Source organism: Nycticebus coucang, chromosome 3 (assembly GCF_027406575.1).
Source record: "Nycticebus coucang isolate mNycCou1 chromosome 3, mNycCou1.pri, whole genome shotgun sequence".
Lineage (NCBI taxonomy): Eukaryota > Metazoa > Chordata > Mammalia > Primates > Lorisidae > Nycticebus > Nycticebus coucang.
This window is the reverse complement of record NC_069782.1, coordinates 21,793,314-21,819,899: the sequence shown is the minus strand read 5'-3', so window position 1 is coordinate 21,819,899 and position 26,586 is coordinate 21,793,314. Positions and strand designations below refer to the sequence as shown.

At 43.0% G+C, this 26,586-nt stretch overlaps 1 protein-coding gene across 1 annotated transcript in view; it reads left to right on the top strand.

Annotated features, from left to right (window-relative positions):
* SLC17A8 (solute carrier family 17 member 8) overlaps positions 1 to 26,586 on the top strand; it is a 56,977-nt gene that overhangs the window by 15,412 nt on the left and 14,979 nt on the right. The window contains exons 2-9 of the mRNA XM_053584256.1: positions 7,773 to 8,025; positions 14,590 to 14,708; positions 16,491 to 16,605; positions 19,011 to 19,098; positions 24,392 to 24,478; positions 24,960 to 25,099; positions 25,231 to 25,380; positions 26,368 to 26,500. Of these exons, the coding sequence (XP_053440231.1) occupies positions 7,773 to 8,025; positions 14,590 to 14,708; positions 16,491 to 16,605; positions 19,011 to 19,098; positions 24,392 to 24,478; positions 24,960 to 25,099; positions 25,231 to 25,380; positions 26,368 to 26,500 (1,085 nt within the window). The remainder of the gene's footprint in view (positions 1 to 7,772; positions 8,026 to 14,589; positions 14,709 to 16,490; positions 16,606 to 19,010; positions 19,099 to 24,391; positions 24,479 to 24,959; positions 25,100 to 25,230; positions 25,381 to 26,367; positions 26,501 to 26,586) is intronic.

Below are 26,586 nucleotides of genomic sequence, written 5' to 3'. Positions count from 1 at the left end.
ATGGCTTGTGTTTTTTAATCCAGTCAACCAATCTATGTCTCTTCAGTGGGGAATTCAAGCCATTAACATTTATTGAGATAATCGATAAGTGTGGTAGTATTCTATTCGTCTTATTTTGTGAGAGTCCATTGCTTAGTTTTATCTTTTGCAACAGTGTGGAGGTTAGGTTCTGTCCTTTAATTTCTGAGTTCTTACTTTGCTGCTGATCCATTGTGGTGGTCAGTGTGCAGAACAGGTTGAAGTATTTCCTGTAGAGCTCGTCTTGTTGTGGCGAATTTCCTCAATGTTTGTATATCGTAAATGATTTGATTTCTCTGTCAATTTTGAAGCTTAGCTTAGCAGGGTACAGAATTCTGGGCTGGAAATTGTTCTGTTTAAGTAGATTAAAGGTAGATGACCATTGTCTTCTTGCTTGGAAAGTTTCATTAGAGAAGTCTGCGGTCACTCTGATGGATTTGCCCCTGTAGGTCAACTGGCGCTTACTCCTGGCAGCTTGCAGAATCTTTTCTTTTGTCTTGACTTTGGACAGGTTCATCACAATGTGTCTTGGAGAAGCTCTGTTAGAGTTGAGGCGACCTGGGGTCCGATAGCCCTCTGAAAGCAGTGTGTCAGAATCTTTGGTGATATTTGGAAAATTTTCTTTTATAATATTCTCTAGTATGGCTTCCATTCCTCTGGGGCATTCTTCCTCCCCTTCTGGAATTCCTATAACTCGTATGTTGGAACGCTTCATAAAGTCCCATAATTCTGACAGTGAACATTCTGCTTTCTCTCTCTTCTTTTCTGCCTCTTTTACTATCTGAGTTATCTGAAAAACTTTGTCTTCTACCTCTGAAATTCTTTCTTCTGCATGGTCTAACCTGTTGCTGATACTTTCCATTGCGTCTTTAAGTTCCCTGATTGACTGTTTCATTTCCTTCAGCTCTGCTATATCCTTTTTATATTCTTCATATCGTTCATCTCTTATTTGATTTGTTTTTGAATTTCCTTTTGGTTATTTTCCACTTTATTAGCAGTTTCCTTCATTGTTTCCATCATTTCTTTCATTGTTTTCAACATGTGTATTCTAAATTCCCTTTCTGTCATTCCTAACATTTCTGTATAGGTGGAATCCTCTGCAGTAGCTACCTCATGGTCCCTTGGCGGGGTTGTTCTGGACTGGTTCTTCATGTTGCCTGGAGTTTTCTGCTGATTCTTCCTCATGAATGATTTCTTTTATCTGTTTCCTTGCCCTAATTTTCCTTTCACTTCCTCTTGCTCTTTAAGTTCTCGTGCCTGTGGACTTTATCAGAGGTGTCCTCTCTTCAGCATCTCTGATGTTCAGATCACAGTTCTTGTCAACCAACACAGTGGCCACCCTGGCAAAACCTTTTGAATAAGCCACTTGCAAAGCACTCCCAGGAAGGCAAATGGAAAGTACACAGGGAGGACAATGAACTGTGGCAAAGCCTTTGTCATATGATAGTGACTCTGCCTCTGCTGCTCCCCAGGGAGGCACCGCCGGTGCCGGGTGGGGCGCTGCTATTCCAGGCTTGGACCTCCCCGCGCGTGTGGGGGTGGGGTGGCTGCACTGGGACGTCCGCACCATGAACCCCCCCGCACCCCTTGACCGCCGGCTGGCTACCTAGCTTTTTTTTTTTTTTTTTTATTAAATCATAGCTGTGTACATTAATGAGATCATGGGGCACCGTACACTGGTTTTATAGACCATTTGAGATATTTTCATCACACTGGTTAACATAGCCTTCCTGGCATTTTCTTAGTTATTGTGTTAAGACATTTATATTCTACATTTACTAAGTTTCACATGTACCCTTGTAAGATGCCCCGTAGGTGTAATCCCACCAATCACCCTCCCTCTGCCCATCCTCCCCCCTCCCCCTCTTCCCCATATTCTTGGGTTATAACTGGGTTATAGCTTTCATATGAAAGCCATAAATTAGTTTCATAGTAGGGCTGAGTACATTGGATACTTTTTCTTCCATTCCTGAGATACTTTACTGAGAAGAATATGTTCCAGCTCCATCTGTGTAACCATGAAAGAGGTGAAGTCTCCATCTTTCTTTAAGGCTGCATAATATTCCATGGTGTACATATACCACAATATATTAATCTACTCGTGGATTGATGGGCACTTGGGCTTTTTCCATGATGTAGCAATTATGAATTGGGCTGCAATGAACATTCTGGTACAAGGCTCATTTAATCTTTTTAAAAAACTTTTTAATTTCAGATTAATGTGAGGGTGCAAACAATTAGGTTACCATGTTTGCATTTGTTAGGAGGAGTCCCTGGTGTAGTTGTGTCCCACCCCCAGGAGATGTGCCACATATACCTTTACATATACCTGTACATTGTGCCCATTAAGTGGGTGCACACCCCTCCCCCTCCCTCCTTCCCTCCTACGTCCTCCTCTCAACTTGCATTGAATTGAGTTTCTCTCCAGTATGGTCATGTATTAGATCATCTACTGGCTTCATATTAGAATTGAGTACATTGGATTTTTGCTTCTCCATTTTTGTGATACTTTACTAAGAATGTGTGGCTCATTTAATCTTAACAGCTCTGTGAGAGAAATATTATGTTTGTCATACAGATGAGGTAATGTGAGACTCAGAAAGGCCAAGTTACTTGCCCAAAGTCATACAGCTAATGTGTAAGTGGCAGAGCTGGTGATCAGATTTGGGTTATCTAACCTCCCCAAGCCTGTTCCATCACACGGGGTGACATAGGTGGTCTTCCACCCATTTGAGCTGGGCTCTGCAGGAAATGGCCCATTATTTTAATGCCTTGAAGACAAAACAAATCTGACTCTGAGGCCCTCGCCTGGTGGAAATTAAACTTCAGTCAATTTTCGGGCTCCCCTTTTGCCATACCCGGGTGTGCAAAGGAAACTCCAGCACCTCAGGAGGTGGCTCCATTTGCTCCTGATCCTGGGGTCCTTTGAATTGGTGGCTCTGCTGCCACTTTGGGCAATGAGAACCAGGATCCAGCGCCCAGGACTCTCTTAGCTCCCGATATCCTGTCTCCACCTGGGGAGCTGGCGTCTGGTAAGGCAGCCATGGGTCTTGCTTTGTGGGGAGCCCACACGTCCTTCCTTTGGACTATTTTCCCTTTGATCATTCTCACCTCCTTTCCTCCCCCCCTCTGTACTGTTGGGTTCTCCCTCTGGAAAGTCTTAGGATGTCTAATGATGGCACCAGGTACACAGAGAAGGTGCCTATGTCAGAGGCAGACCCCGAGACGGGTTAGACATATTGGAGATTTATTGAGGGAGAATGGGGGAGGAGCTGGAGGAGGCCCGGGGAGCATTCAGGCGGCCACGGCCTGTGGAGGAGAGTGGGAGTGCAGAAGAGTGAGGTGGGAAGACTCTCCGGCCACTCTAGGGTACTAGAGAAGTTCTGGCAAGGCCAGTGGGGAGTCCTGGGGCCCGTCACCTGTCAGAGGCATCCTGCAATAGCAGGAAAGAACCAGCCTCATAGCTGTGCCGTCCTCAGTCTTTGGTATAAGTATCCTGGGAGAAGTGCCGTCCACAGGCCAAGGCCGTGGTGGATTCAAAGTGTGGCAGCTGGAGCTGTCTTCAGGCAAGCTTCTCAAAGCCGCACAGCGGCTGGAAAGATCAGCCCCTTTTCCTCTAAAGCATCTGGGCTCATAGAGAGAGATGCTAAACTTCAGACTGATAACGGTTTTACTACTAATAATAGTAAAAATACTTACCACTCATAAATATAACGCTCTTATATGTATACAGCACTGCACTAAACTGCTCACTCAACGTCAATCACCAAACAACCCTCCAAGGGGCTATTCTGATGAGCCCATTTTAGAGATGGGACCAGTATGGGCTGAATTGTGTCTTCCCCTCAACCCCCAAATCCATGTGTTGAAGGTAGAACTCTCAGTATCTCAGAATATGACTATCCTTGAGGATAGGCTCTTTATAGAGGTAGTTAAGGTTCAGTGATGCTCTTAGAGTGGCCCCAATCTGACTGATACGCTTCTAAGTAGCAAAAATGTGGATGCAGAGACACGCACAAGAGCACGTGAAGATACAGCAGGGGTTTGGGCCCTGGAATTGTAGGGAAATAGATTTCTGATGTTTAAGCCCCCCAGTCTTGGTGCTTGGCCATAGCAGCCTCAGCAGACTCAGACGTGTATAAGGATATTGTGGCCTCAGGTGGTCAAGTCGGCCAAAGTCCGAGAGCCAGCACACAGGAGAGACAGAGCCCGTTCTCCAACGCTCTCTTCTAATGGCCTTCCTGGCTGGGCAAGCGCTACTCAGTAACAGACACAGATGACAAAGTGAACCAGGAAGGTCACAGAAACAGAGGACAGCCAGGCACACTGGGAAATGCACGTGAAAGGGGCCAGGAGACCTGGCAGCAAAGACACAGGGCTTCACAGCTTCCTCTACCGTCCACTGGCTGCAAGATCTGGACTGGCTGCGAGTCTGATCTTGTTTTCTGAACCACAGTTACATTTTGTGCCAAAATGGGAGTATTGGGTTTCTCATGTCTCACTGAGCTGTGCTAATAATCGAGTAAGATAATTATATAAAATTGTGGAGAGAGGGAAAGGCCGAGGGCAAGAACTGGAATTTGCTTTATATAAATATTAGTGGGGTTGTTGCGTATTATCCCTGCGTTAGCTAACAGGAATCATAATGTGTCAGTATCAGAGCATCCGTTTTCCAAGCTGTTCAAATTATATATGTTTTGTTGCCAGAAATTCATGGAGACAGCAGATTAAAAAGTCCTATCATCCAAATGGCTCTCAGAGCTAACGAGATCGATGTCCCATCTAGCCATTAGACCCAGTAAATGATTGCCAGCACTTGTGTAGTAAAAATAGCTGGCATATAGTGAGTTTATATTAGGTGTCAAATCTGGTTCCAAATGACCTAAATATAATAATTCTTTAATGGCAATCTTTTTTTTTTTTAATTGAGACAATGTCTCACTCTGTTGCCCACACTAGAGTGCCATGGCATCAGCCTTGCTCACAGCAACTTCAAACTCCTGCATTCAAGCAATCCTCCTGCCTCAACCTTCTGAGTAGCTGGGACTACAGGTGCTGGCCACCACACCCAGCTAATTTTTCTTTTTTTAGTAGAGACAGGGTCTCACTCTTGCTCATACTGGTGTCAGACTCCTGAGCTCAAGCTATTTCCCCACCTGGGCCTCCCAGAGTGCTAGGATTATAGATGTGAGCCACCATGCCTGGCCCGTTTATGGTTATCTTAAGAACGACTCCACAAGGAGAAACTATTATTATAACTATTATTCCATTCTTGCAAATGAAGAAACTGAAGCCCAGAGAGGTTAAGTAATTAGGTTAAAGTCAACCAGCTAAGTCAGTGGAAGAGTTCACAGTCAAATTCAAGCCCATAATGGCTCCTGGATTGGACATAGATTGGAGAAGAAATGAGGCATCTAGAATGGCTTCAGGATCTTTCCAGAGCATCAAAGTTGCAAAATTGTCCTTCTTTAGGATGGGAAAGAATTAATTTTTTTTTTCCAGGAGAATTCAGTTTGGGCACATTAAGTTTGAGGTGCCTATTAGGTGCTCAAAGAGATGTCAGATAACTCTGGATATAGACGTTGGGATCTGTCAGCATATACCTGGCATACCAGGAGACCAGGTCAGATCACCTAAAGGGCTTAGATGGAAAGCAAGAGACCCAAGAACTGAGTCTGGGCATTCCAGAGTTTATACATTTCCAGAGTCCAGGAAATAAGGCATCAGCAGAAGAGACGGCACAAAAGCAGGGGCCAGACAATTAGGAAGAACCAAGTGAGTGTGATTTCCTGGAAGAAAATATAGTAGCCAGGGAAGAGGGCGACCAGTTGACGATGCTGCTGACAGGTTGATTAAATGACCCTTGGCCTGAGCTGTGGGGAGGACACTGAGAACCCTAAGAAGAGTGGCTTTGGCGGGCAGGGTGGGGATACCTGGACCAGGAGAGAAAGGGAGGAAAGGACTTGACTACAGTCATTTCAGAGTTTTTCTTAAACAAGGAAGATGAAAAATAGAATAGCTGAAGAAAGCATTTTTATTTTAAATTTTAAATGAGAAGAATAAAAGCATATTTGTAGACAATAGGAATGGTCTAACAGAGAAGAGAAAGTAATTGATGAAGTGTGGGGGGTGCGGGTTTCTGGAGAAATTCCAGGAGTAGATGAAAGGAGGCGAGACCTAGTGTCCAAGGAGAAAGGTTGGCCTCCGTTAGGAGCATGGCCAACGGCAGATGAGAAGGCAGAATAATCAGTCACGCGCAGGCAGGTGGTGGTGGGAGATGGCCGCAGCTCTCTGCTGATTACTTTAAAGTCCCAGCACGTTTACTGAGTTTCCATGCTGAGCTCCCAAGTTGAAACTGAAAGCTCCTTCCTGTGTTTACTATCACTCTTCCCTGTGATCACAACAAAACCTGCATCACCGGTGATGATAGCTGCTCGGGCTTGGGCCTTTCTTCCCCACCAGCCTGAGAGCTGGAGGAGGGCAGAGAACATGTCTCAGTAGACACCCAATAAATATCTGATGCACATGGAGCTTGAAAATGGATTTTGCTTGAGTTACAGGAATTGATCACTGCTATCTTCTGGATGGAGCGGTGGGCAAAGGGTTCACGTTTCAATGCGACTCTTCTGTTAACCATTGTATTAGCTATTTATTACTGAATTTAACATTTAATATTATTGAATTTAATATTGAAACATGTGTGCTTTCCTTGTTTTTACAAAGATTTGGACTTTCGTTGGGCCATGGCAGCATCCTCAGAAGGGTTACAAACCGTGAAAGGATGCAAACAGCTCCTTTGATAAGGGGCAGAAAGCTTTCAGTTTGCACAGTTATTTCTGTGTGTGTGTTTTAAAGATGAGCGTAAATTTACTGTCAAGGATGTATTATAATTGAAATCTATAGGAGTTAGTATTACTCTAGTGCCAGAGGATCACGCTCCCGGAACTGCCTAAAGAATGAAAGATACACAATCGCCTGGATGTGTTGTGATAGAAATTGTGCCTCCCGACCAATACTTAGCGTTTTATTAAGGTTTAGAAAAAGAGGAGGAAAGAAAAGGATCTGCAAATGGACCAATTTTCTCCTGCATATCTTTTTAGCAAGCTTCAAGGGACGCTAAAGTTAAGGTCGAGTGTAATAATTAGATCATGTGATGTGGATGAAATCTATCAATGCTCTTTTCTTTTTTTTTATTGTTTGGGATTCATCGAGGGTTGAAAGAATTAGGTTACACTGATTGCATTTGTTAGGTAAAGACCCTCTTATAACTGTGTCCCACCCCCAAAAGGTGTGCCGTACACCATGACCCCCCTCCCCTTTCTTCCTTCCCTCTCACTGCTTCCTCATTCCCCTCCCCCTTGTATTAGATCATCTAGTGCCTTCATATTTATCAATGCTCTTTCTGAAGGAAATTCAGTACAGTGTATTGAACATAGGCTCTAGGCTAGGCTGTCCAACGACTTAGTTTCCTTGTCTGTAAAATGGCATGATAACACTTTCTACTTTGTACGATTGTCATGAGATTTCAATAATTTTATGCCTATTAAAGTCCCATACACTATCCAGAATATCAGCAGTTCCAGCCATTATAACTTACTTTAATAATAATAGTATGATAATGATAATAGCTTTAAATAATATAAGCCAATGGCATTCTCCTTTGTGTTTTCTTTTTTATTGGTATATTTTTTTCTTTTTTGCCTAGTACACTTTCTTCTTTTCCTAATCCTGGCTTTTTCTTTTTTCCAATGAAGAAAAATTGATGGGACCCATGAGGAAGAAGATAACATCGAGCTGAATGAAGAAGGAAGGCCGGTGCAGCCGTCCAGGACAAGCCCCCCACTCTGTGACTGCCGCTGCTGCGGCCTCCCCAAGCGTTACATCATTGCCATCATGAGTGGGCTGGGATTCTGCATTTCCTTTGGGATTCGGTGCAATCTGGGAGTTGCCATCGTGGAAATGGTCAACAACAGCACTATCTATGTTGATGGAAAACCAGAAATTCAGGTTGGTGTCCATCTACGGTGAGAGCTTTTTTGAACATAGCTGCAAAAATAACTTTGCTACACGAAGGAAAGCAGTGCACTCTGTTCAGCGAGGTGGCAAACATATTACCTGCTACTATGTGCTGGGCACTGTGCAGAGTGATGAGGATGGGACAGTGAACAGACTAGTCTTGGCCCTTGTCCTCAGGGAGACATGTAAGTGATGGTAATGTGGGGTTGCAGGTGCTTTGGGAGGGTATACAGGATGCTGGGGCTCTTATAGGAGAAGGCCTACCCCAGACTTTGATATTGTGAAAAATTCCCAGAGATAGTGGTGGTTGGACTAGACAGAGAGCATTCTGCTGGGGTGGGAAGAAGAATGTTTGAAGAAAAAGGAACATCCTGTGTGAAGGAATGTAAAGCGGGGGAGAGTGTGCGTGCAAAAGTGGGCATGTGTGGAAGAGCATGAGTGTGGACACACACACACACGACGTGTGATGTGCGAACATATGGGCTTCATCATTAGGTCTAAACATCACTGCAATTTTAAGTTTGAAGTGTAAAACAATTCTTGGACGTAGTGCAATGACTGTAATGTGGTGTTCAACTACACTTGTAGTTTCCACCAGTGACAAGAGTTCCAGGTACTAGTAATACGACTGTGACCTGTCGACTACTTTTACAATTGCAGCAAACACTAAATTCCAGTTAAGTTAGTAAAAATAAGATGTAATTTTTTTCCCCATCCAAGTTCACAGGTCTGCAGGATTCCATCCACAGACCCCAGGTTGGGAACTGGATGCAGCTCAATAAGTAGGGGCCACATCATATAAGGCCAGGAAAACCACAGAGGAGTCATGTATGGGCTTTAAGCAGAGAGGTGATCAAATCTGCAGTCTAGAATGATCATTGCCCAATGGGAAGGGGCCACAGGCCCAGTTCAGAGGCCATTATAGTTAGCAAGCATGCTCTGATGTGACTTAAATAACATTGTTTTAGGAACCATTGGAAATGTAAAATCTGTTTTTTATTTACTTACATGGGGGTAAAAAGACAAAACAAAAATGTTTGCCCAGTGGATACCGTATAAATACGTACTTCATTGGATTGAGCACACACACCGAAATGACTCGTGCAGAAATCATTCATCTGTAGAGAGGCATCTCCTAGTTCCCTGGTCCTTGCTTCTATCTGAAGAAATCTTTGGACCAGAGTTTCACAAACTGATGTCTGGGAAATCAACTTTCTGCAGGCCACGCTGTGAAGAAGGCGTCGCATGATGTGGCGTCTGCACTGGGCTATGTCCTGTGAGACGCTCTGAGGGGGGACGTGGTACTCTCTATTTCTTGGACTAACTCGATCACAGATGCATCACCTGGGACAGTCTCCTGCCAAGCGCTGATTTGGGAAAATTTGATTTCCACCCATTAGCAAGAAGTCTTTAGTTGGCCTGCATCTATTTTTTTTTTTTTTTGCAGTTTTTGGCCGTGGCTGGGTTTGAACCCACCACCTCCGGCATATGGGGCCAGCGCCCTACTCCTTTGAGCCACAGATGCCGCCCAGCCTGCATCTATTTTTATTATTATTTTTTTAAACTGAGAGATTACTCTGCCGGTGGAAAATAGCACCTTGGAGATCCTCTAACTAGTCCCTTTCTGATGCCACAGTAGAATGTGTCCTAAAAGGATATCCTGTCTCTTCTTGGAGGTGGGGGTGGGGAGATAGAGGCGGAGGGGCGTATCATGCATTTTTAAAATAAAGAATGGTAGGTATTAGCAAGGAGGTTTCAGATGGGTATCACACGCATTCTTTCAGCCTTTTGTGAGCAAGGCCAGCTAATTAAAACTTGTCTGCTGAGGCCCAGATCAAAATGAGATGCTGTTTTGCATTGTTGACTGAAAAGATAGGACTAGATCAATAGAGTTTGCTTTGAGGTATATGGAAAAGACGTTTTGATAAAGGCAAAGAGCAATAGTAGTGTACACTCTACTTTCTATGGTTTTTGTCCTCTGGAGTCTTCGAGAACTTGATTAAGATCAAAAAAATGCTTTCCAACATTTTCTCTGGCCCTGCGAGTAGGGAGTTCACAGTATTTCAGGAGCGCTGGTGCAACTCTTAGATTTATACCAGGTTCTTTCTCACTTGTTCAAATACGATAAACTTGTTCAACAGTATAACAAAGATGTCACTAATTGTATTAAGAAAGGCTCTGAATGGCCTGTGCTTTTGTTTGTTTGTTTGTGTTTTTTTTTTTGTCTTATGAGGAAAAATAAGGTATTTTGCACCAAGATATCTTAAATCCTCCTTTTCAAAAGAGGGACTGTGCCCCACTGGGGGAGGGAGAGGTGTCTTTATGTCAGTCTTTCCCCAGGGGGAGCAGAGGCCCTGCCAGGAAGGGCAGAGTGGAGCCTTGCCTCTGGAGAACGAGAAAACTCTTCACTGAGGTCTCCAGCTGGCTTGTCTCCCGGGGTCTTTCACCTGCTTCTGCTGGAGTAGGCTCCTTTTTCCTGAGTCTCTCCAGGGGCTGCTCTCTTTCTCCTTCTTTCCTTTTCTGGGGCTTCTCACTGCCTTCCAAAACTGAAGTTCCTTGAGCTTTGCTTGCCAGGGAGCTGATGCATCTGGTCCTGATGGAGTGACTCCGTGGACTTGTTTCAGTTCAGCGTCCACTGTTGTCTGAGTGTGGGTTGCTCCACACACACAAAGGCATGGAGGGAGGGAGAGGCTGATTGGCTGAGTCTAGCCTACGGCTTGGCCCTCTCTGCTCAGGTGTCCAGTGAGCTATGGGAGTCACCTGTGAGAGTCCCCTGGAGGGGAAGGTGGGGTCCTCTGAGAGAGGAGTGTGAACTGGAACTTCTAGCAATTCTTTGCTAACTCTCATTGTCCTTCTTGTAAAATGGGAATAAAAGGACTGCTTTGAAGATCAGCTGAGATGATTTCCATGCCGTGCTTATCTTAGTTTGCTAAGACTGTCATAACAAACTACCACAGCCTTGACTGCTTAAAACAACAGCACTGTATCCTCCCACACTGCAGGAGACCAGAGTTCCACAGTCGAGGCATTGGGCAGGCCTCGCGCCATCTGAAATCTCTAGCAAACATCTTGCCTTGACTCCTTCAGCTTCTGGTGGCTCAGGGAGCCTGTTGGTTTGTGATAGTTTCACTCTGACCTTGGCCTCCACCTGCACATGGGCATCTTCTCTGTGGGTCTCCTAGTCTGCCTCAGACCTCCCTGAGCCTTTCTCTTACAAAGGCACTTCTCACTGGATTTAGGGCCCAGCTGGATGACCTGGAATATCTCAAATCAAGATCCTTGACTTTTTCACGCCCTCAAACACCCATTCTCCAAAGCAGGCGGCATTTACAGGCCCCAGCATACGCTGTATATATCTTTTGGGGCCATTTTTTGGCCAATGCTGCACCTGACACAGTGCTTGGCTAATTATCATAATGCTTCATATAGGGACCCTTATGATTATTTTTGCCTTATTTTTAATTAATTAATTTTTTTTTTTTTTTTAGAGACAAAGCCTCACTTTGTCACCCTCAGTAAGAGTGCTGCAGCACCACAGCTCACAGCAACCTCCAGCTCTTGGGCTTAGGCAGTTCTCTTGCCTCAGCCTCCCTAGTAGCTAGGAGTATAGGCGCCCACCACTATGGTTGGCTACTTTTTGTTGCAGTTTGGCTGGGTTCGAACCCGCTACCCTCAGTATATGGGGCCAGCACCCTACTCACTGAGCCACAAGCACTGCCCATTAATTAAAAATTTTTTATGATAAAAATGGTTAATGTAAGAGCTACCCTCTTAATAAAATGTCAAGTATATAACAGATTATTACTGACTGTAAGTACAGTATTGATTTGCCTAGCTTGACTGAAGCTCTATGTCCGTTAATTTGTAACTTCCCATTTTCTCCTTCCACCAGCCCCTGACAGCCACCACTGCACTATTTAATTCTATTAAGTTTGAGTATTTTAGATACTTCATGTAAGTAGAATCATGCAGTATTTGTCTTTCTGTGATTGTTTTTTTTTTTTTTTTTTTCCACTGAGCATAATTTCCTTTAGGCTTTTCCAACTTGTTACATATTGCAGAATTTCCTTCTTCTTAAAGACTGAATAGCATTCCATTGTCTATATTTACTACATTTTCTTCACCTATGTGTCTGTCAGTGAGCATTCAGGTTGTTTCCATATCTTGATAATTATGAACAACGCTTCAATGAACCCAGAAATGCAAATATCTCTTCCAGATCCTGACTTCAATTCTTTTTGATAAATACCCAGAAATGAGATTGCTGTATGATAAAGCAGTTCTTTTTTTTCATTGTTTGTGATTCATGGAGGGTACAAAGAATCAGGTTACACTGATTGCATTTGGTAAAGTCCCTCTTATAATTGTGTCCTGTCCTAAGAGGTGTGCCCTACAAGATAACCCCCATCCCCTTCCCGCCTCCCCTCTCTCTGCTCCCTCATTCCCTTACCCACCCCTTGTATTAGCTCATCCACTGCCTTAATATTCGAATTCAGTACCCTAGATTCTCACTTCTCCATTCTTGTGATGCTTTGCTAAGAAGAATGTGTTCCGCCTCCATCAGATTAATACAAAAGATGTAAAGTCTCCATCTGTTTTAATGGCTGAATAGTATTCCATGGTGTACATATACCACAGCTCGTTAATCCATTCCTGGGTTGGTGGGCATTTAGATTGTACTTCCTATATTCTCAGCACTTTTTTTTTTTATTTTGGTACTAAGACCGTAAATGAAATAGGACATGGATGCTGTCTTAGTTTCTTGCTACCCTGTGTGGGAAGGGGACATGTGAATGGCTAGTTTGAAGGCAGCACACTGTGGGCCTGCAGCCTTAAGGACAGAGGTCTATGGGACGAGCCTGGGAAAAAGTAACCAGTTCAATCTAAGGGAGTCTGGAAGTTTTCTCAGAGGAAGGGACATGTACAATGAATCTGGAAGAATGAGTCACTTCACCTGGGGAAGAAAATGAGAAAAGATACTACTAGGTCACCATTTGTTTTTTTTTTTTAAAGACAGTGTCTCATTCTGTTGCTTTAGGCTGGAGGGCCATGGCTTCAGCCTAGCTCACAACAACCCCATCTCCTGGGCTCAAGTGATCCTCCTGCCATAGCCTTTCAAGTAGCTACAGGCCCTAACCCAACACTCAGATCATTTTTCTATTTTTAGTAGAAAGGAGGTCTTGCTCCTGCTGGTCTTGAACTCCTGAGCTCAAGCGATCCTCCACTTGGCCTCCCAGAGTGCTGGGATTACAGGCGTGAGCCGCTGTGCTATTCTCTACCATAGAATACCACCCAGGCTTTTTATGGCTGGGTAGTACTCTGTGGTATGCATATACCACATTTTATTAACCTACTCATGTATTGATGGCCACTTGGGTTGTTTCTACATCTTTGTAACTGTGAATTGTACTGCCACAAATATTTGAGTACCAGTGTCTGTTTTATCAATTGTCTTTTTTTCCTTTGGGTAAAGACCTGGTAGTAAGATTGCTGGATCAAATGGTAGGTGTACTTTTAGTTCTTTGAGGTATTTTCATACTACTTCTAAGTCAACATCACAAGAATGGAAAAACACACAGCGCATGTACTCAATACTAAACTGGAATTAGTCAATCAACACTTACGTGCACACTTGGAAGTAAATCTCAATGGAAATAAAGTAGGTGGGAAGTAGAAAAGGGGTTGGGTAAATTCACACCTAACTGGTACGACGCACACATTTTGGATGATGGGCATGCTTAAGATGTACAAAAATGACTTAGGTAACCAAAACGTGTATTCCCCAGAAATATTCTAAAATAAAAATTAAAAAAAAAATTAGAGAATGAGAAAAGGAACTCTAGCACTAGAGGATCACATTTTCAATGGCCTAATGTCATGAAAGTGTCTGTTGTTACCGTTGTCATATCATGACAATGGCTGCTAACATGCCCTGAGTCTACCCGATGTTCCAGGCACTATCCTAACCTGTTAGATCAGTGGTTCTCAACCTCCCTAATACCGTGATGTATTTTCATTGTTACAAAGGGGTCGTGACCCACAGGTTGAGAACCTCTGTGTTCGATGAAAAATCTCTAAGCAGAAGGATAAACTATTAGAAACATTCATGCCAATTACCCCCATACGTCCTGTGAGTAGGTGGAATGGGTTTTATTACCCTCATTAAGAAAGACAGACTTAAGATTCTGACTCCACTTGTGCTCTCATTAAACTGGTGTCTGAATAACTGAGCAAATAACTTCTTACCCCAAGAACTTGTTTTTTGTTTTCTTCACAAGATGTTTTATTTTCCCTTTAGTGGTTATCACTATTTGATGTACTCAATAGATACATATTTATTCAAATTGGTACATATCTGTTTTCCCTAGCAGGTGAATGCTACAAGAGCAGGGACTTGGTTGTGTTCACTGCTATGTCTCAAATATGCACAACGCCCTCCACGAACACCCATTGAATGAAAAAGGATCTCATGAAGCTATTTGTAGGATCATTGGTGGAAAATGGAGGTCCAGTGTTTTCTGATGAACACAGCTGTCTCTGATTTCTCTTTTCCAGACAGCACAGTTCAACTGGGATCCAGAGACAGTGGGCCTTATCCATGGATCTTTTTTCTGGGGTTATATTGTGACCCAAATTCCAGGTGGTTTCATTTCAAACAAGTTTGCTGCGAACAGGTAAGATAAACTGATAGAACACGGCTATAATGTGCCTTTGTATCTTTATAACACCTGCCCAGGCTGCTGTCAATTTAGGGGTGCAGATTGAAAAACAGGAACCTGCTCAATAGATGTGATTCACAGGTCTTCATTCCAAATGGCCCTATTCTGAAGTGTCTCTTTTGATTTACTTTTTCCTCAAGTCTAATTTACCTTACAGCTCTTTAAGTGATTATGTGCTAATAAGAACAATTGACTCTGAGTCAGGAGAAATGGTGCCTGGCCCCTAACTGGCTCCCTGGGTGGCCTCTATTGAGTCACTTTCCCTCCTTTTCTGGGCCTCACTTTTCTTCTCTGTGAGATGACACATTGGATTAAATTGTGTTTCAGTTCCCCCTGGCCAGTGACATTCTATAATCTTATTAATACTGCCCGGTACCAAAAAGGTTTTGTCACACAAGTAGTAGAGGCTTGTGTACAGATTTCAAGGTGTGTCCTTGAGACTTTATAGCAGGAGGTTGAGCAATTAAAGTGTCCAAGAACAGAATGAGCCATCTCAAGAAGCAATGAGTTCTCTGTCACTAGAGGTATTCAAGCAAAAGAGGATGGCCACATGGGGGAGATGTTGCCGAGTGTATCAATACCAAAAAAGGCGTGAGCTAAATATCTCTAGGTCCCTTCTGCTTGTGTTTCTCAAATGACTTTACGTACATGGATTTCGTGAAGTGGATTACATTACATAAAGCTACATTTTTCAAATTCTAAAACGTTACTCATTAGATGGTTGTGAAATAAATATAGTGGTTTACCCATGAGAATTTTTAAAAAAGAAAGAGAAGATAATCAAATAGAATAGAACAGAATAGAACATATCTGACTGCAGTTGTGCTCAGAGAATGGTAAATATTGGTTTTTGAAACTTGTGTGTGTATGAGGTTACAACATAATATATTTTCTTTATGGGTCAAGGTGAAAAAAGTTTGAAAGGTACTGTCGCTGGATCTCAACATGTCTAAGCACAACTGTGTTTCCTTATGTTCTTGTCTAACTTTTTAAAGTTTTTTACTTATTGTTACTTACCTGTTGTATTCTTTTTAAAAAGTGATAAAATATTGGCTACTATGGTCTCCTTGGTTACCACTTACATCTCTTCCCTAAAAAGACATCAAACACAATCCGATTTTCCAGCATGTCAAAGGGGCTGACGCATCATTCACACGGGTGAGAAGGGGAGAGCATGCTGCCTGCGCTCTCCTCCCAGGACACGCTGGGCCAGGCAGGGAGGAGAAGGATAGTGGTGCTGGGCTGAAGGCAAGCGCACAACCTGTTCTGTGCTTAGCTGGTGTCAGGACACAAGATACTTCTTGGCTGGTCAGTATCCCTTTCCGGAAAACTGTGGGAAACAGGAGATGGGACCTCAAACATGCAGAAGTCTTGAGATAATAGGAAAGGGTGTGCTGGGTAGAGCCAGGTGGCATGGTGGGTGTGCAGCAAGCTCACCTCAGCCTGGTCAATCTCTAAACTTCCAGGGCGCCATCCAAGCAGGACATCCTGTTCTGCCAAAAATGTGTCCATAATTGGTCCAGACACCAGAGCTAGGAAATGAAAGCAACCCAAGAGTCCAGCTCAGGGCACACCAGACCCTAGTACAATACTAACCCAATGTCCATTTCTCTAAATTGATTTTTCTTAATTTCCGTAGGGAGCTATCGTGAATTGTTAGTTTTGTTTCTGGTGTTTAGTGGTAGTGCCGCACCCCTTTGCGGGACTGCCCGGTGACACAGTGCCTTACTCCCTCAGGGTCTTTGGAGCTGCCATCTTCTTAACTTCGACTTTGAACATGTTCATTCCTTCCGCGGCCAGAGTGCATTACGGATGTGTCATGTGTGTCCGAATTTTGCAAGGTCTAGTGGAGGTAGGAGATATTTTTCTTACAGTTTTCGGTACTGCTCAAGATGGCATGGTTTTTTAGAAAATTCAGCTTTTGAAGAAAACTCTGTAAACTTTGTTTACTTGTTTTTTTTTTTTTTTTTTTTTTCTTTCTCTCTTCCTGCTTGTTCTGCTTTCTCAGCTCTCTGGTTATGGCTATAATTACACATTTTTATTTATTTATTTATTTTTGAGTCAGAGCGTCACTCTGTTGCCCTGGGTAGAGTGCCGTGGCATCATAGCTCACAGCTACCTCAAACTCTTGGGCTCAAGAAATCCTCTTGCCCCAGCCTCCTGAGTACCTGGGACTACAGGTGCCCACCACAACGCCTAGCTAGTTTTTCTATTTTTGTAGAGATGGGGTCTCACTCTTGCTCAGGCTGGTCTGGAACTCCTGAGCTCACATGATCTGCCTGCCTTGGCCTTCCAGAGTGCTAGATTACAGGTGTGAACCTCTGAGCCCAGCCAGTTACAAATATCTTAATTGAAATATCTGGTATGATTCTACATTGATGCACAATGAAGGACCATTCCATAATGATCTGAGAAATAATCTAAATCCCCTCCCTTTGGGCCAGGAGAGGTGGCTCATGCCTATAATCCCAGCACTCTGGGAGGCTGAGGCGGGTGGGTTGCTTGAGCTCACAAGTTTGAGACCAGCCTGAGCAAGCGAGACCCCACCTCTACCAAAAATAGAAAAACTAGCCTGGCATTGTGACAGGCACCTGTAGTTCCAGCTATGAGGGAAGCTGAGGCAAGAGGATTGCTTGAGCCCAGGTATTTGAGGTTGCTGTGAGCTATGATTCCACAGCACTCTACTCAGGGTGACAGAGCGAGATTGTCTTGGGAAAAAAAAAAATCCCTTTCATTTTAAAAGATGCTGAAACTGAAGCCCAAACCTCCAGTTCACAAATAGCAAGTGCTCCTTCCTAACTGAAGCAATTTCAATGGATTTATTAATAAATCTGTGCATTTCCGATGGATTTATTAATAAAATCTCCCGCTGTGGGATTTAATTCAGTGACAGAGGCAGCATGACATAGAGCCGGAAGGTACATACTTTGGGCTCTGTCGCAAATAAATACCGTAAATACTTCAGACTCAGCTCTGAAGCTGCAGTGCAAAAGCAGCTGGGGACAACTGGAAACAAAGGGTGTGGTCATGTTCTAATACAACGTTTTGGAAACTGAAATTTGAATGTTATATGTTATGAAATATTATTCTTCATTTGTTTTGTTTTGTTTCACCACCGAAAAACTTACAACCATTCCTGGATTGCAGACCATACAAAAACGGACGGCGAGCCAAACTGGGCCATAGTTTGCCAACCTTGACGTAAAGCCGCGTTTCCCAAACTCAGTTATTTACTTTAAACCTGAATCACTTTGTTACATCCGTGTATGATGTGTTCTATTTCTTGCCTATGTTGTTTTTCTCTAGATCAGCTCACTTAAAACAACAACAAAAAAAGCCCTTATGCTAAGCAACAGATCTTTGAAATCATGGGTCTGCTGTGCTAGTTACACTTTTTTTTGAAGCATATTAGAATACATATAACAATTATAATTAAGAAGACAAGTTGTTACAGCACCTCAAATCCAACTCTAGTCCCACTAGAGGGACAAAATACCACACTTTGGGAAATTCTGATGTGGTGGAGGGAATGTGGTATTAGCAGCCATGAAAACTAAGCTCTGTTCACTTAATGGCCCTAAATCTCAGGTTTCCCGTCTTGAAATGAAAGGATGAACCAACTGATTGTGGAAGTGCCTCCTTGCACTGATTTTCTGTAAGAATATGAAACATAAATACAAAGACCTTTTCTCTCATTCTCCACTATTCTTACATGTGAGCTGTATTTGAATTTCAGAATCTGTGGCATCTGTGTTGTGGGTCGAAACCAGCTGAATCATATATACTATTGATTGTTGGTTTTTGTCTGTTTGGGCTTTAACAGAACGCCATAAACTGGGTAGTTTATAAACAGCAGAAATTTATTTCTTAGCTTTGGAGACTTGGATCTTGGGAGGTCTAAGATCAAAGCACTGGCAGATTCAGCGTCTGGGGAGGACCTCTGTTGGGTTCATAGACAGCCGTGTTCTATGTCTGTACAAGGTGGAAGGGGTGAGGGTGCTCCCTGGGGAGCACCTCCACTTTCCACTAATCCCATTCATGAGGCCTTCAGCCTTATAACCTAATCATTTCCCCCAAACCCATCTCCAAATACCAAAACATCAGACATTAGATTTTAACATATAAATTTGGTTGGGGGACACAGACAGTAAGTTGGTCTTTTACATTGTAACCTGCGTAAAGAAGCAACGTCCATGTTTTAAATACAAAGAGAAACTGGAGTCAAATCAAATGATCTATTTTCAACTCTTCTGCCAGGGTGTGACCTACCCAGCCTGCCATGGGATGTGGAGTAAGTGGGCCCCACCTTTGGAGAGAAGTCGACTGGCCACAACTTCTTTCTGTGGTATGTGTATTAGAATTACAACAAGTTTTATTTAAGAATGTTTTTTTTCCCTTCAAGTAACCAAAAAATCTTGCTAATGTCCTTAAAAATAGTCTTTAAAAAAAAAATATATATATATACATATATATATAAATTGGGGGGTATAGTGGGTTGTGAATCTGGGCTTTTTAGTCGTTACCATCACCCCAATGGGGACATTGTACCCATTAAGTAATTTTTCATCCCTCACCCCCCCCATCATCCAAACCTCATACCCTCTATCACCCTTCCAAGTTTCTAATGTCTAATATTTCATTCTCCGTGTCCGTGGGTATACATTATATAGCTCCCATTTGTGAGGATGTGTTACATTTGACTTTCTGAGTCATGTCACTATGTTAAGACAATGACCTCTAGTTCAATCTGCATTGTTGCAAAAGACATTTCATTCTCTTTCATGGTTGAGTAGGATTCTATGGCACGGGTGTGTGTGCGTGTGTGTGTGCGTGTGTGTGTATGCCACGTTATCCACTCATCAGGTGATGGGCATTTAGGTTGATTTTGTGTTTTTGCAGTTGTAAGTTGTGCTGGCATAAATATTTGGGTACGGGTGTATTTTTGATAAAATGACTTCTTTTCCTTTGGGTAGATGCCCACTAGTGGGATTGACACGTGGAACGGTAGGTTTACTTTTAGTTCTTTGAGGAATTTCCACAATGTTTTCCATAGAAATTGCATGAGTTTACATTCCCACTGACAGTGTAAAATTGTTCCCTTCCCACAGCAGCCACACCAACATCTACTGTTCTTTAACTTTTTATTAATGGCCTTTCTGACAGGAATATAGTGATAGCTTATTAGGGGTTTTAATTTGTATTTTTTTGGTAATTAGTGACATTGAACATTCAATCATGGGCTTGTTGGTGACTTGTGTGTCTTTAAAAAAAGATTTTTTTGTTTTTTTTTTTATGTAACAGAATTCCAAAGTTGCTGGTCTTGGTTCTGCTGCTTGGTCCCAGCCAGGACCTGGGCATGTTCTGACTTTCTGCTCTGCTCTACTCTCCCTCTAGCTTTTAAACTCTCTTGCTTATTCTCTCTGCCCCCTTTATCAGGAAACATGTCCTGAAGCTCCCTACCAGGCTTCCGCTTGAATTTCCTTAGCCCTGGCTGTGTCATGTGCTTTACTGAGCACAGAGGAGGCTGAGAAAGCCTCACTTCTCCAGCCTCTTTGCAGAGGGGAGGAAGAGAGAAGGAAGTGGTTGTGGGTTAGTGAAAAACGACATTTACCAAGGGCAAAAGCGGAGGAGATGGGTTCATCAAGCCCCCCACTCCTTTTTAGAATGAAATTAAAGTTCAGTGCCTTGCCCAAGGTCATGGAGCTATAGCAAGATCACCCAATTTTTGATTTGGAACTTTCCTTACCACGCACTACTGCCATGCATACATTGTCATTCAGATATTTTCATTAATTTTATATTCCAGATAAATCTGAAAAGGAGACCGTCTATCTTACCTAAAAGTAAATGAGAGGCCCCCACATAATAATGTGACTTTAATTCCTGGGTCTTTAAACTTCACCTTGCTAAGGCTACCTCACTCCAACCACCCCTTTGGGACTAGCCCCTCTATCTGTGGCTGGGAGTAATCAATGTCCTGAAGGGTTTACTCAGGTACCAATTAACATTTTATTTTATTTTTGAGACAGAGTCTTACTCTGTAGCCCTTACTAGAGTGCTGTAACATCATAGCTCACAGCAACCTCAAACTCTTGGGCTTGAGTGATTCTCTTGCCTCAGCCTCCCACGTAGCTGAGACTATGGGTGCCGGCCACAATGCCCAGCCAGTTTTTCCTATTTTTAGTAGAGATAGGGTCTCACTCTTGCTCGGAGTCTTTTGGAACTCCTGAGCTCAAGCCATCCACCCACCTCTGCCTCCCAGAGGGCTAGGATTATACCCGTGAGTGACTACACCTGGCCAGGGTGCCAATTAGTGACAGCTAAATGACAGCACGTGCTTCTACCTTCACCATAGCTGTAAACTGTATTTTTTAATATTTTGTTTTTATTAGGAGAAGGCGTCTATGAAGGCAAATTGCCTTAGGCCACAAAAGTCACAATATGGCCTGGACAATAAGGATTGAAATTTATGTTTGTCTGATTTTTCAAGCTAGGATGCCTTTCCTAAAACAAGCTAACCTGTCCTTCTTTGCTAAGGAAAGAAAGAAAACTTTTTTCCTGTGAATATTTTTATTGTTCTTTTCCTGCTCTTTACCTCTTTTATCTCCTTGAAATACTAATACTAACACTAATACTAATACTAATACTAATACTAATACTAATACTAATAAAGTATTCCTGGGAGTTGGCTGTGAAATGTTGACTAACCTGCCTAGTCTGCATTGCAGGCTCAGCTGAGATGTCTTAGCTTCTTTAGCCTCTCTTGTCCTTAAAGACCAGCTCTGGCCTTTCATTTGCAGTTCAAGATCATCTCCACTCCCAGCAGAGAGCTCATACCAACTCTGGCAGAGGATAAGACTCTGCCCCAGTTGACCTTGAGGATTGTTAGATCCCTGACCTTGCCTACTTTGGATGGTTTATTTGTAAGGCCTTGCGTTTTGATTTGCCAGCAAGAGAGAGAAGGATGAGCTGCCACTCCCCATTCTTTACCACCCTAAAAGGGCTGATTTAAGAAACAGTTTGACTCTCAGGGAAATTTACTTGATCAAGGACACAGCCCTCATTACCTTTTCCAGCTAAGGTGTGGCCTGGCCTTGGTTTTTAAAGAACAGCCAAGGGCAAATGTCATTAGAAGGAAACTCAGGCTTGGGGCTAATCAATTCTAAATCTCAAAAGGTAATTGAAGTTGGAAGGGTAGGTGCACTCCATTGTTGTATAGTTGAGGAAACTGAGATTTAGGGAGGAAAAAGATTTTTTTTTTCTTTTTGTTTTGAGATAGACTCTCACTCTGTTGCCCTGGGTAGACTACGATGGCATCATAGCTCACAGCAACCTCAAACGTCTGGGCTCAAGTGATCCTCTTGCCTCAGCCTCCCTAGTAGCTTGGACTACAGACACCAACTCACCCCGCTAGTTTGGAAAGAGAGATTTACATTCTCATGGCTAGTGAGGACAGCACTGGAGACTCCAGGAGCAGCAGGGCAGCACTGCTGAGGGCCCTGTTGGGGTCTGCTCAAGGGGCAGGTGGGAGCTAACATTAGAACCATGACTAAAAGGAGGAGGAAGAATTTTCCTTATAGGGAGCAAAGGCAGTTCAGGCCACACCGTGAAGCTCCCCCAGAGAAAGAATGATGCTCAGCACGGGGAATAACTGGGCATTGCTGAGAGAAAGAGACAGAACTGGACTATTAAATGTGGGTAAGGTTTTGGAGACCCACAGACCTGGGCTCCTGTCTGGGAACCTGTCATTCAGTGCAGGTGACCTCAGGCACTCTACTTGCCTCCCCCGACTTACTTTCTCCTTGTGAAATAGGGATAACATTGGTACCTACCTCCTCGGGTTGGAAGAGGATTACATGAAGTCCTGGGTACAGGAAAACTTAGTACTTGGCACACAGAAAGCACTAATGCGTCTGAGCGCATGGTTGTTGCTCCCTAACCCCTGTCTCAGATGTTCCTTGGTCACTTGAACCAGACACTCCCACCTCCACTCCTAGGGTTTTTGGCTTGGGAAGAAGACCACCCTCTGGGCTCCTATGGCTGTCAGTCCCACAGTCACTCTGTTCTTTTTTTTCCCTTTTATTAAGTCATATACACATAGATCATGACTATATTTATGCATTTGTGGGGTACAATGTGTTGATTTTTAATACAATGTGGAATGGTTACATCAAACTAATTTAATATAGCTTTCACCTCATTTACTTAATTATTGTGTTAAGACATTTATGTTCTATACTTGGTAGATTTGACCTATGATATGCTCCATAGGTGTGGTTGCACCGTTTACCCTTGGTAACCTGGGGTGCTTGCCTTATTGGTTTCAGGAATTCTGAGTTGTCTTTTTTAAGTGCTTTGTCATTATGTACATAATAATGGCATTTGTGTAACCCTTTACAGCTTACAAAGCATCTTCACATACGTAGTTTATTTCATTCTTCAAGCAACACCATAAGATAGATATTTTACTCCCATCTTATCTCTGAGAAAAATGAGTCCTTCGACTTCCTCAGTTGTCCTGATTTTTAGATTCCAGAGCCCAGGTTGGACTTTTCAGAGGGTCATGCCCAGCTTGGAAAGATGTGACTTAATCTATTTCTCTGGAAGATCCCAAACTCCCATTTCTTAAAACTCTTCCTTAGCATTGGATCCTAAGATACAGAATTTGCTTTCACTGCTCACTTTTTGTGAAGCAAGTATTTCTTTCATTCACAGTCCTGGGGGAATTTCAGATCTCCTTTTCGATTCAGTTCATATGTATTGGGAGTTTGGGGAGCTGTGTTTCTCTACCATGCATCGTGGAGCTGCAGAGGGTGGAGGTCAGGTCACTCCTCTGGCTATCATTCATCTTATTCATCTTGTCTGGAGAAGACAAACATTCACGCATAGGTAAGTATTCCTGCAGTTAAGTCTTTACAAAGTAAGAAATAAACTTAAAAATGTACCTATTCTGGAGGTGAATGAAGACAGCAGTCCTTCTGCCATCTTGGATCTTGTTTCCCAATTTTTTTTAAATATCAAGACAATAAAAAGCATGGTCCTTTTCATCATTTGCTATCTCTCATCTAAAGACCTGGCCAGACCGACCAGGCACAATTTAAAGGTATAAGGCACACCTCCTGGGTGAGAGGCACAATTACAACAGGGACCTTACCTAACAAACACAAACATTACATAATCGTTTGCACCCTCATGTTAATCTGAGAAAAATAAAAATAAAAAATAAAGAACCTGGTGAGAATCCTCTGAACTGGGAGCTTCAAGAAACGGAGTCCATCTGTTCCTCTGCTCGCTGTCTCTAGCACCCAATATTGTGCCTGGCTGAATTTTCAAGATTTCTTTTAGATTTTTTCATCCTCTGATTCTATTCCCTCATGCACCTTGTGGTACCTGAGGTGTCTTTGTGTAATCCTTGTATGGTCCCTGGATGAAGTTAAAGGTCATTCTGGTGACCATCCTCTCCTGGATGCCCTGAGGAAGGTGCGCGAGGTGCTTGTCTGCCTGTGCACGATGGCGGAGGCGGTCTGACATCTGTTCAATGCGATCTGTCCTTGAATTTTCCACATGCACTCTGAACAGGTTGACAAGCTTGCCTGTAAGGTGATCGGCACACCTCCCTCAATCGTTTCTTGTTCCAGGTTCCTATGCGGGGGCTGTGGTTGCCATGCCCCTGGCAGGGGTGCTGGTGCAGTACATTGGATGGTCCTCCGTCTTTTACATTTATGGTGAGTGATTTGACTTCATGAGTTCGCATAGTGACTCACAGAGACGGTATTTTACGACATTAGTGTTTGACTGCGAGTTTATTACAGGGAAATGGAGATTACTAGGACAAATTTATCATAGGAATGGACTACTTATCTACCTGTCAGCTCTTGGGCTCAAGAGAACCTCTTGCCTCTATTTTTAGTAGAGACAGGCTCTCGCTTTTGCTCAGGCTGGTCTTGAACCCGTGAGCTCAGGCCATCTACTTGTCCCTGCCCATTTAATGTTTATATTAAAGTTGACTTTTTTTTCTTTTATAAAATAAGCATAACATTATCTGTCTTTAAATCTTAGTTAACCTTAGGAAAACCAACAAAATACTTGTTCCTATCTGTAATATTGTACTTTGGGAATATTGTAAAATTGAAAAATTCCAAGATGAAAGAAAATGAGACCATATCATCGAGGCTTTTGTCTTTTTTTTTTTTTTTTTAACTTCAGGTATGTTTGGGATTATTTGGTACATGTTTTGGCTGTTGCAGGCCTATGAATGCCCAGCAGCGCATCCAACAATATCCAGTGAGGAGAGAACCTATATAGAGACAACGATAGGAGAAGGCGCCAACTTGGTTAGTCTCAGTGTAAGTACGCAAGGACGGACCAAGACTTGCCTCTTTTCCCTAAGTATTTCTCTTCATGGCCATATGGTCCTCATATGAGAAAAAGATGTCAATATCTTCCCTAAAACTCTCATCATATTTTTACTCTCTAGAAATTTAACACTCCATGGAAAAGATTTTTCACGTCCTTGCCGGTGTATGCCATTATTGTGGCCAATTTTTGCAGAAGCTGGACCTTTTATTTGCTCTTAATAAGTCAGCCTGCTTATTTTGAAGAGGTCTTTGGATTTGCAATAAGTAAGGTAAACACACGGATGCTTCAAATAGTCCTGAACTTTAAATCTCTCGATTCTACCAAGAACATCTTTGTGTAATAAAATGATTAGATTGGTGATCATAATTCATAACATTCTCAGACACCTCCTAGCCTGGAGATCAGACAAGTTATACATTCTGGGTGTCATACATACATACTTAGCTATTTAATTTCTTCTTAGTAAGGATCAGGCTGTGTTAAGCTTCCTTAAAGATTTGTTTTACTCCATCTCAAAGTGTTTTTGAAGCTAGCTAAAGGCTGCGTATTAGGCAAGGAGAAAAGGATTTGAGGGTATTTAAACTACTTAGTGAGTAGTAGTAGTAAGAGCCTGCAGCTAGTTTTGTAGCTCAACCCTCTCTCCATAAAGGTGGTGAGAGCAGTCACCATTGCTTCTATGGTTTAGAAAGAAACTCTGATAATGCCCTGAGCCATTGCCATTAGGGTGTCTGTGTTTTAGGGAAGCAGGGTTTGGATGGTGAAATATAAGTCATCATAAAAGAATAAAGCCTCCTCCCTTCTAGGGAAAGAGCAGCCGCTGAGCAGAGGCAGATGTCTGCATGGTTACTGGTGACCAGGTCACAGAAGTGACCAGGGAAGAGCTGGCATAGTCAGGTCATGGTGGCTGCCATCAGTAAACCCTCCCTGGGCAGCTAGTGCTTTACCTCCTGCTGGCCACTGGGCTCTGTGCTGGCCACTGGGGTTTCTCAGATGCATCAAAATCATCTCTGCCTCCAGGAGTTTCCCATGTGGTGTAGGAGACAGGACTAAAATCCTTCACTTATTCGTTGTTTATTTAAGACAGATACATCACTTAAAATCATTTGCACATTCCTTGTTTATTTATTATAATAGCCACGCCTATCTGGATCCCACATAATCAGATGCTTAAATTTGGGCTGGTAGGGGGGCTGTAGAGTCAGGGTGGACAGGGAGTTAGGGAGGTCCAATAGCTCATTGTTAATTTTCCTTTCAGGTGGGTCTCTTGTCAGCTGTCCCACACATGGTCATGACAATCATTGTGCCTATTGGAGGACAACTGGCTGATTATTTAAGAAGCAGAAAAATTTTGACCACAACCGCTGTCAGAAAAATCATGAACTGTGGAGGTACTGTGGATTTCATAGGTGGCTCAAGCAGCCTTGTAGAATTAGACCAAATGAAAGCGCAGAGCATATTTTAGAGGTGATGTCTA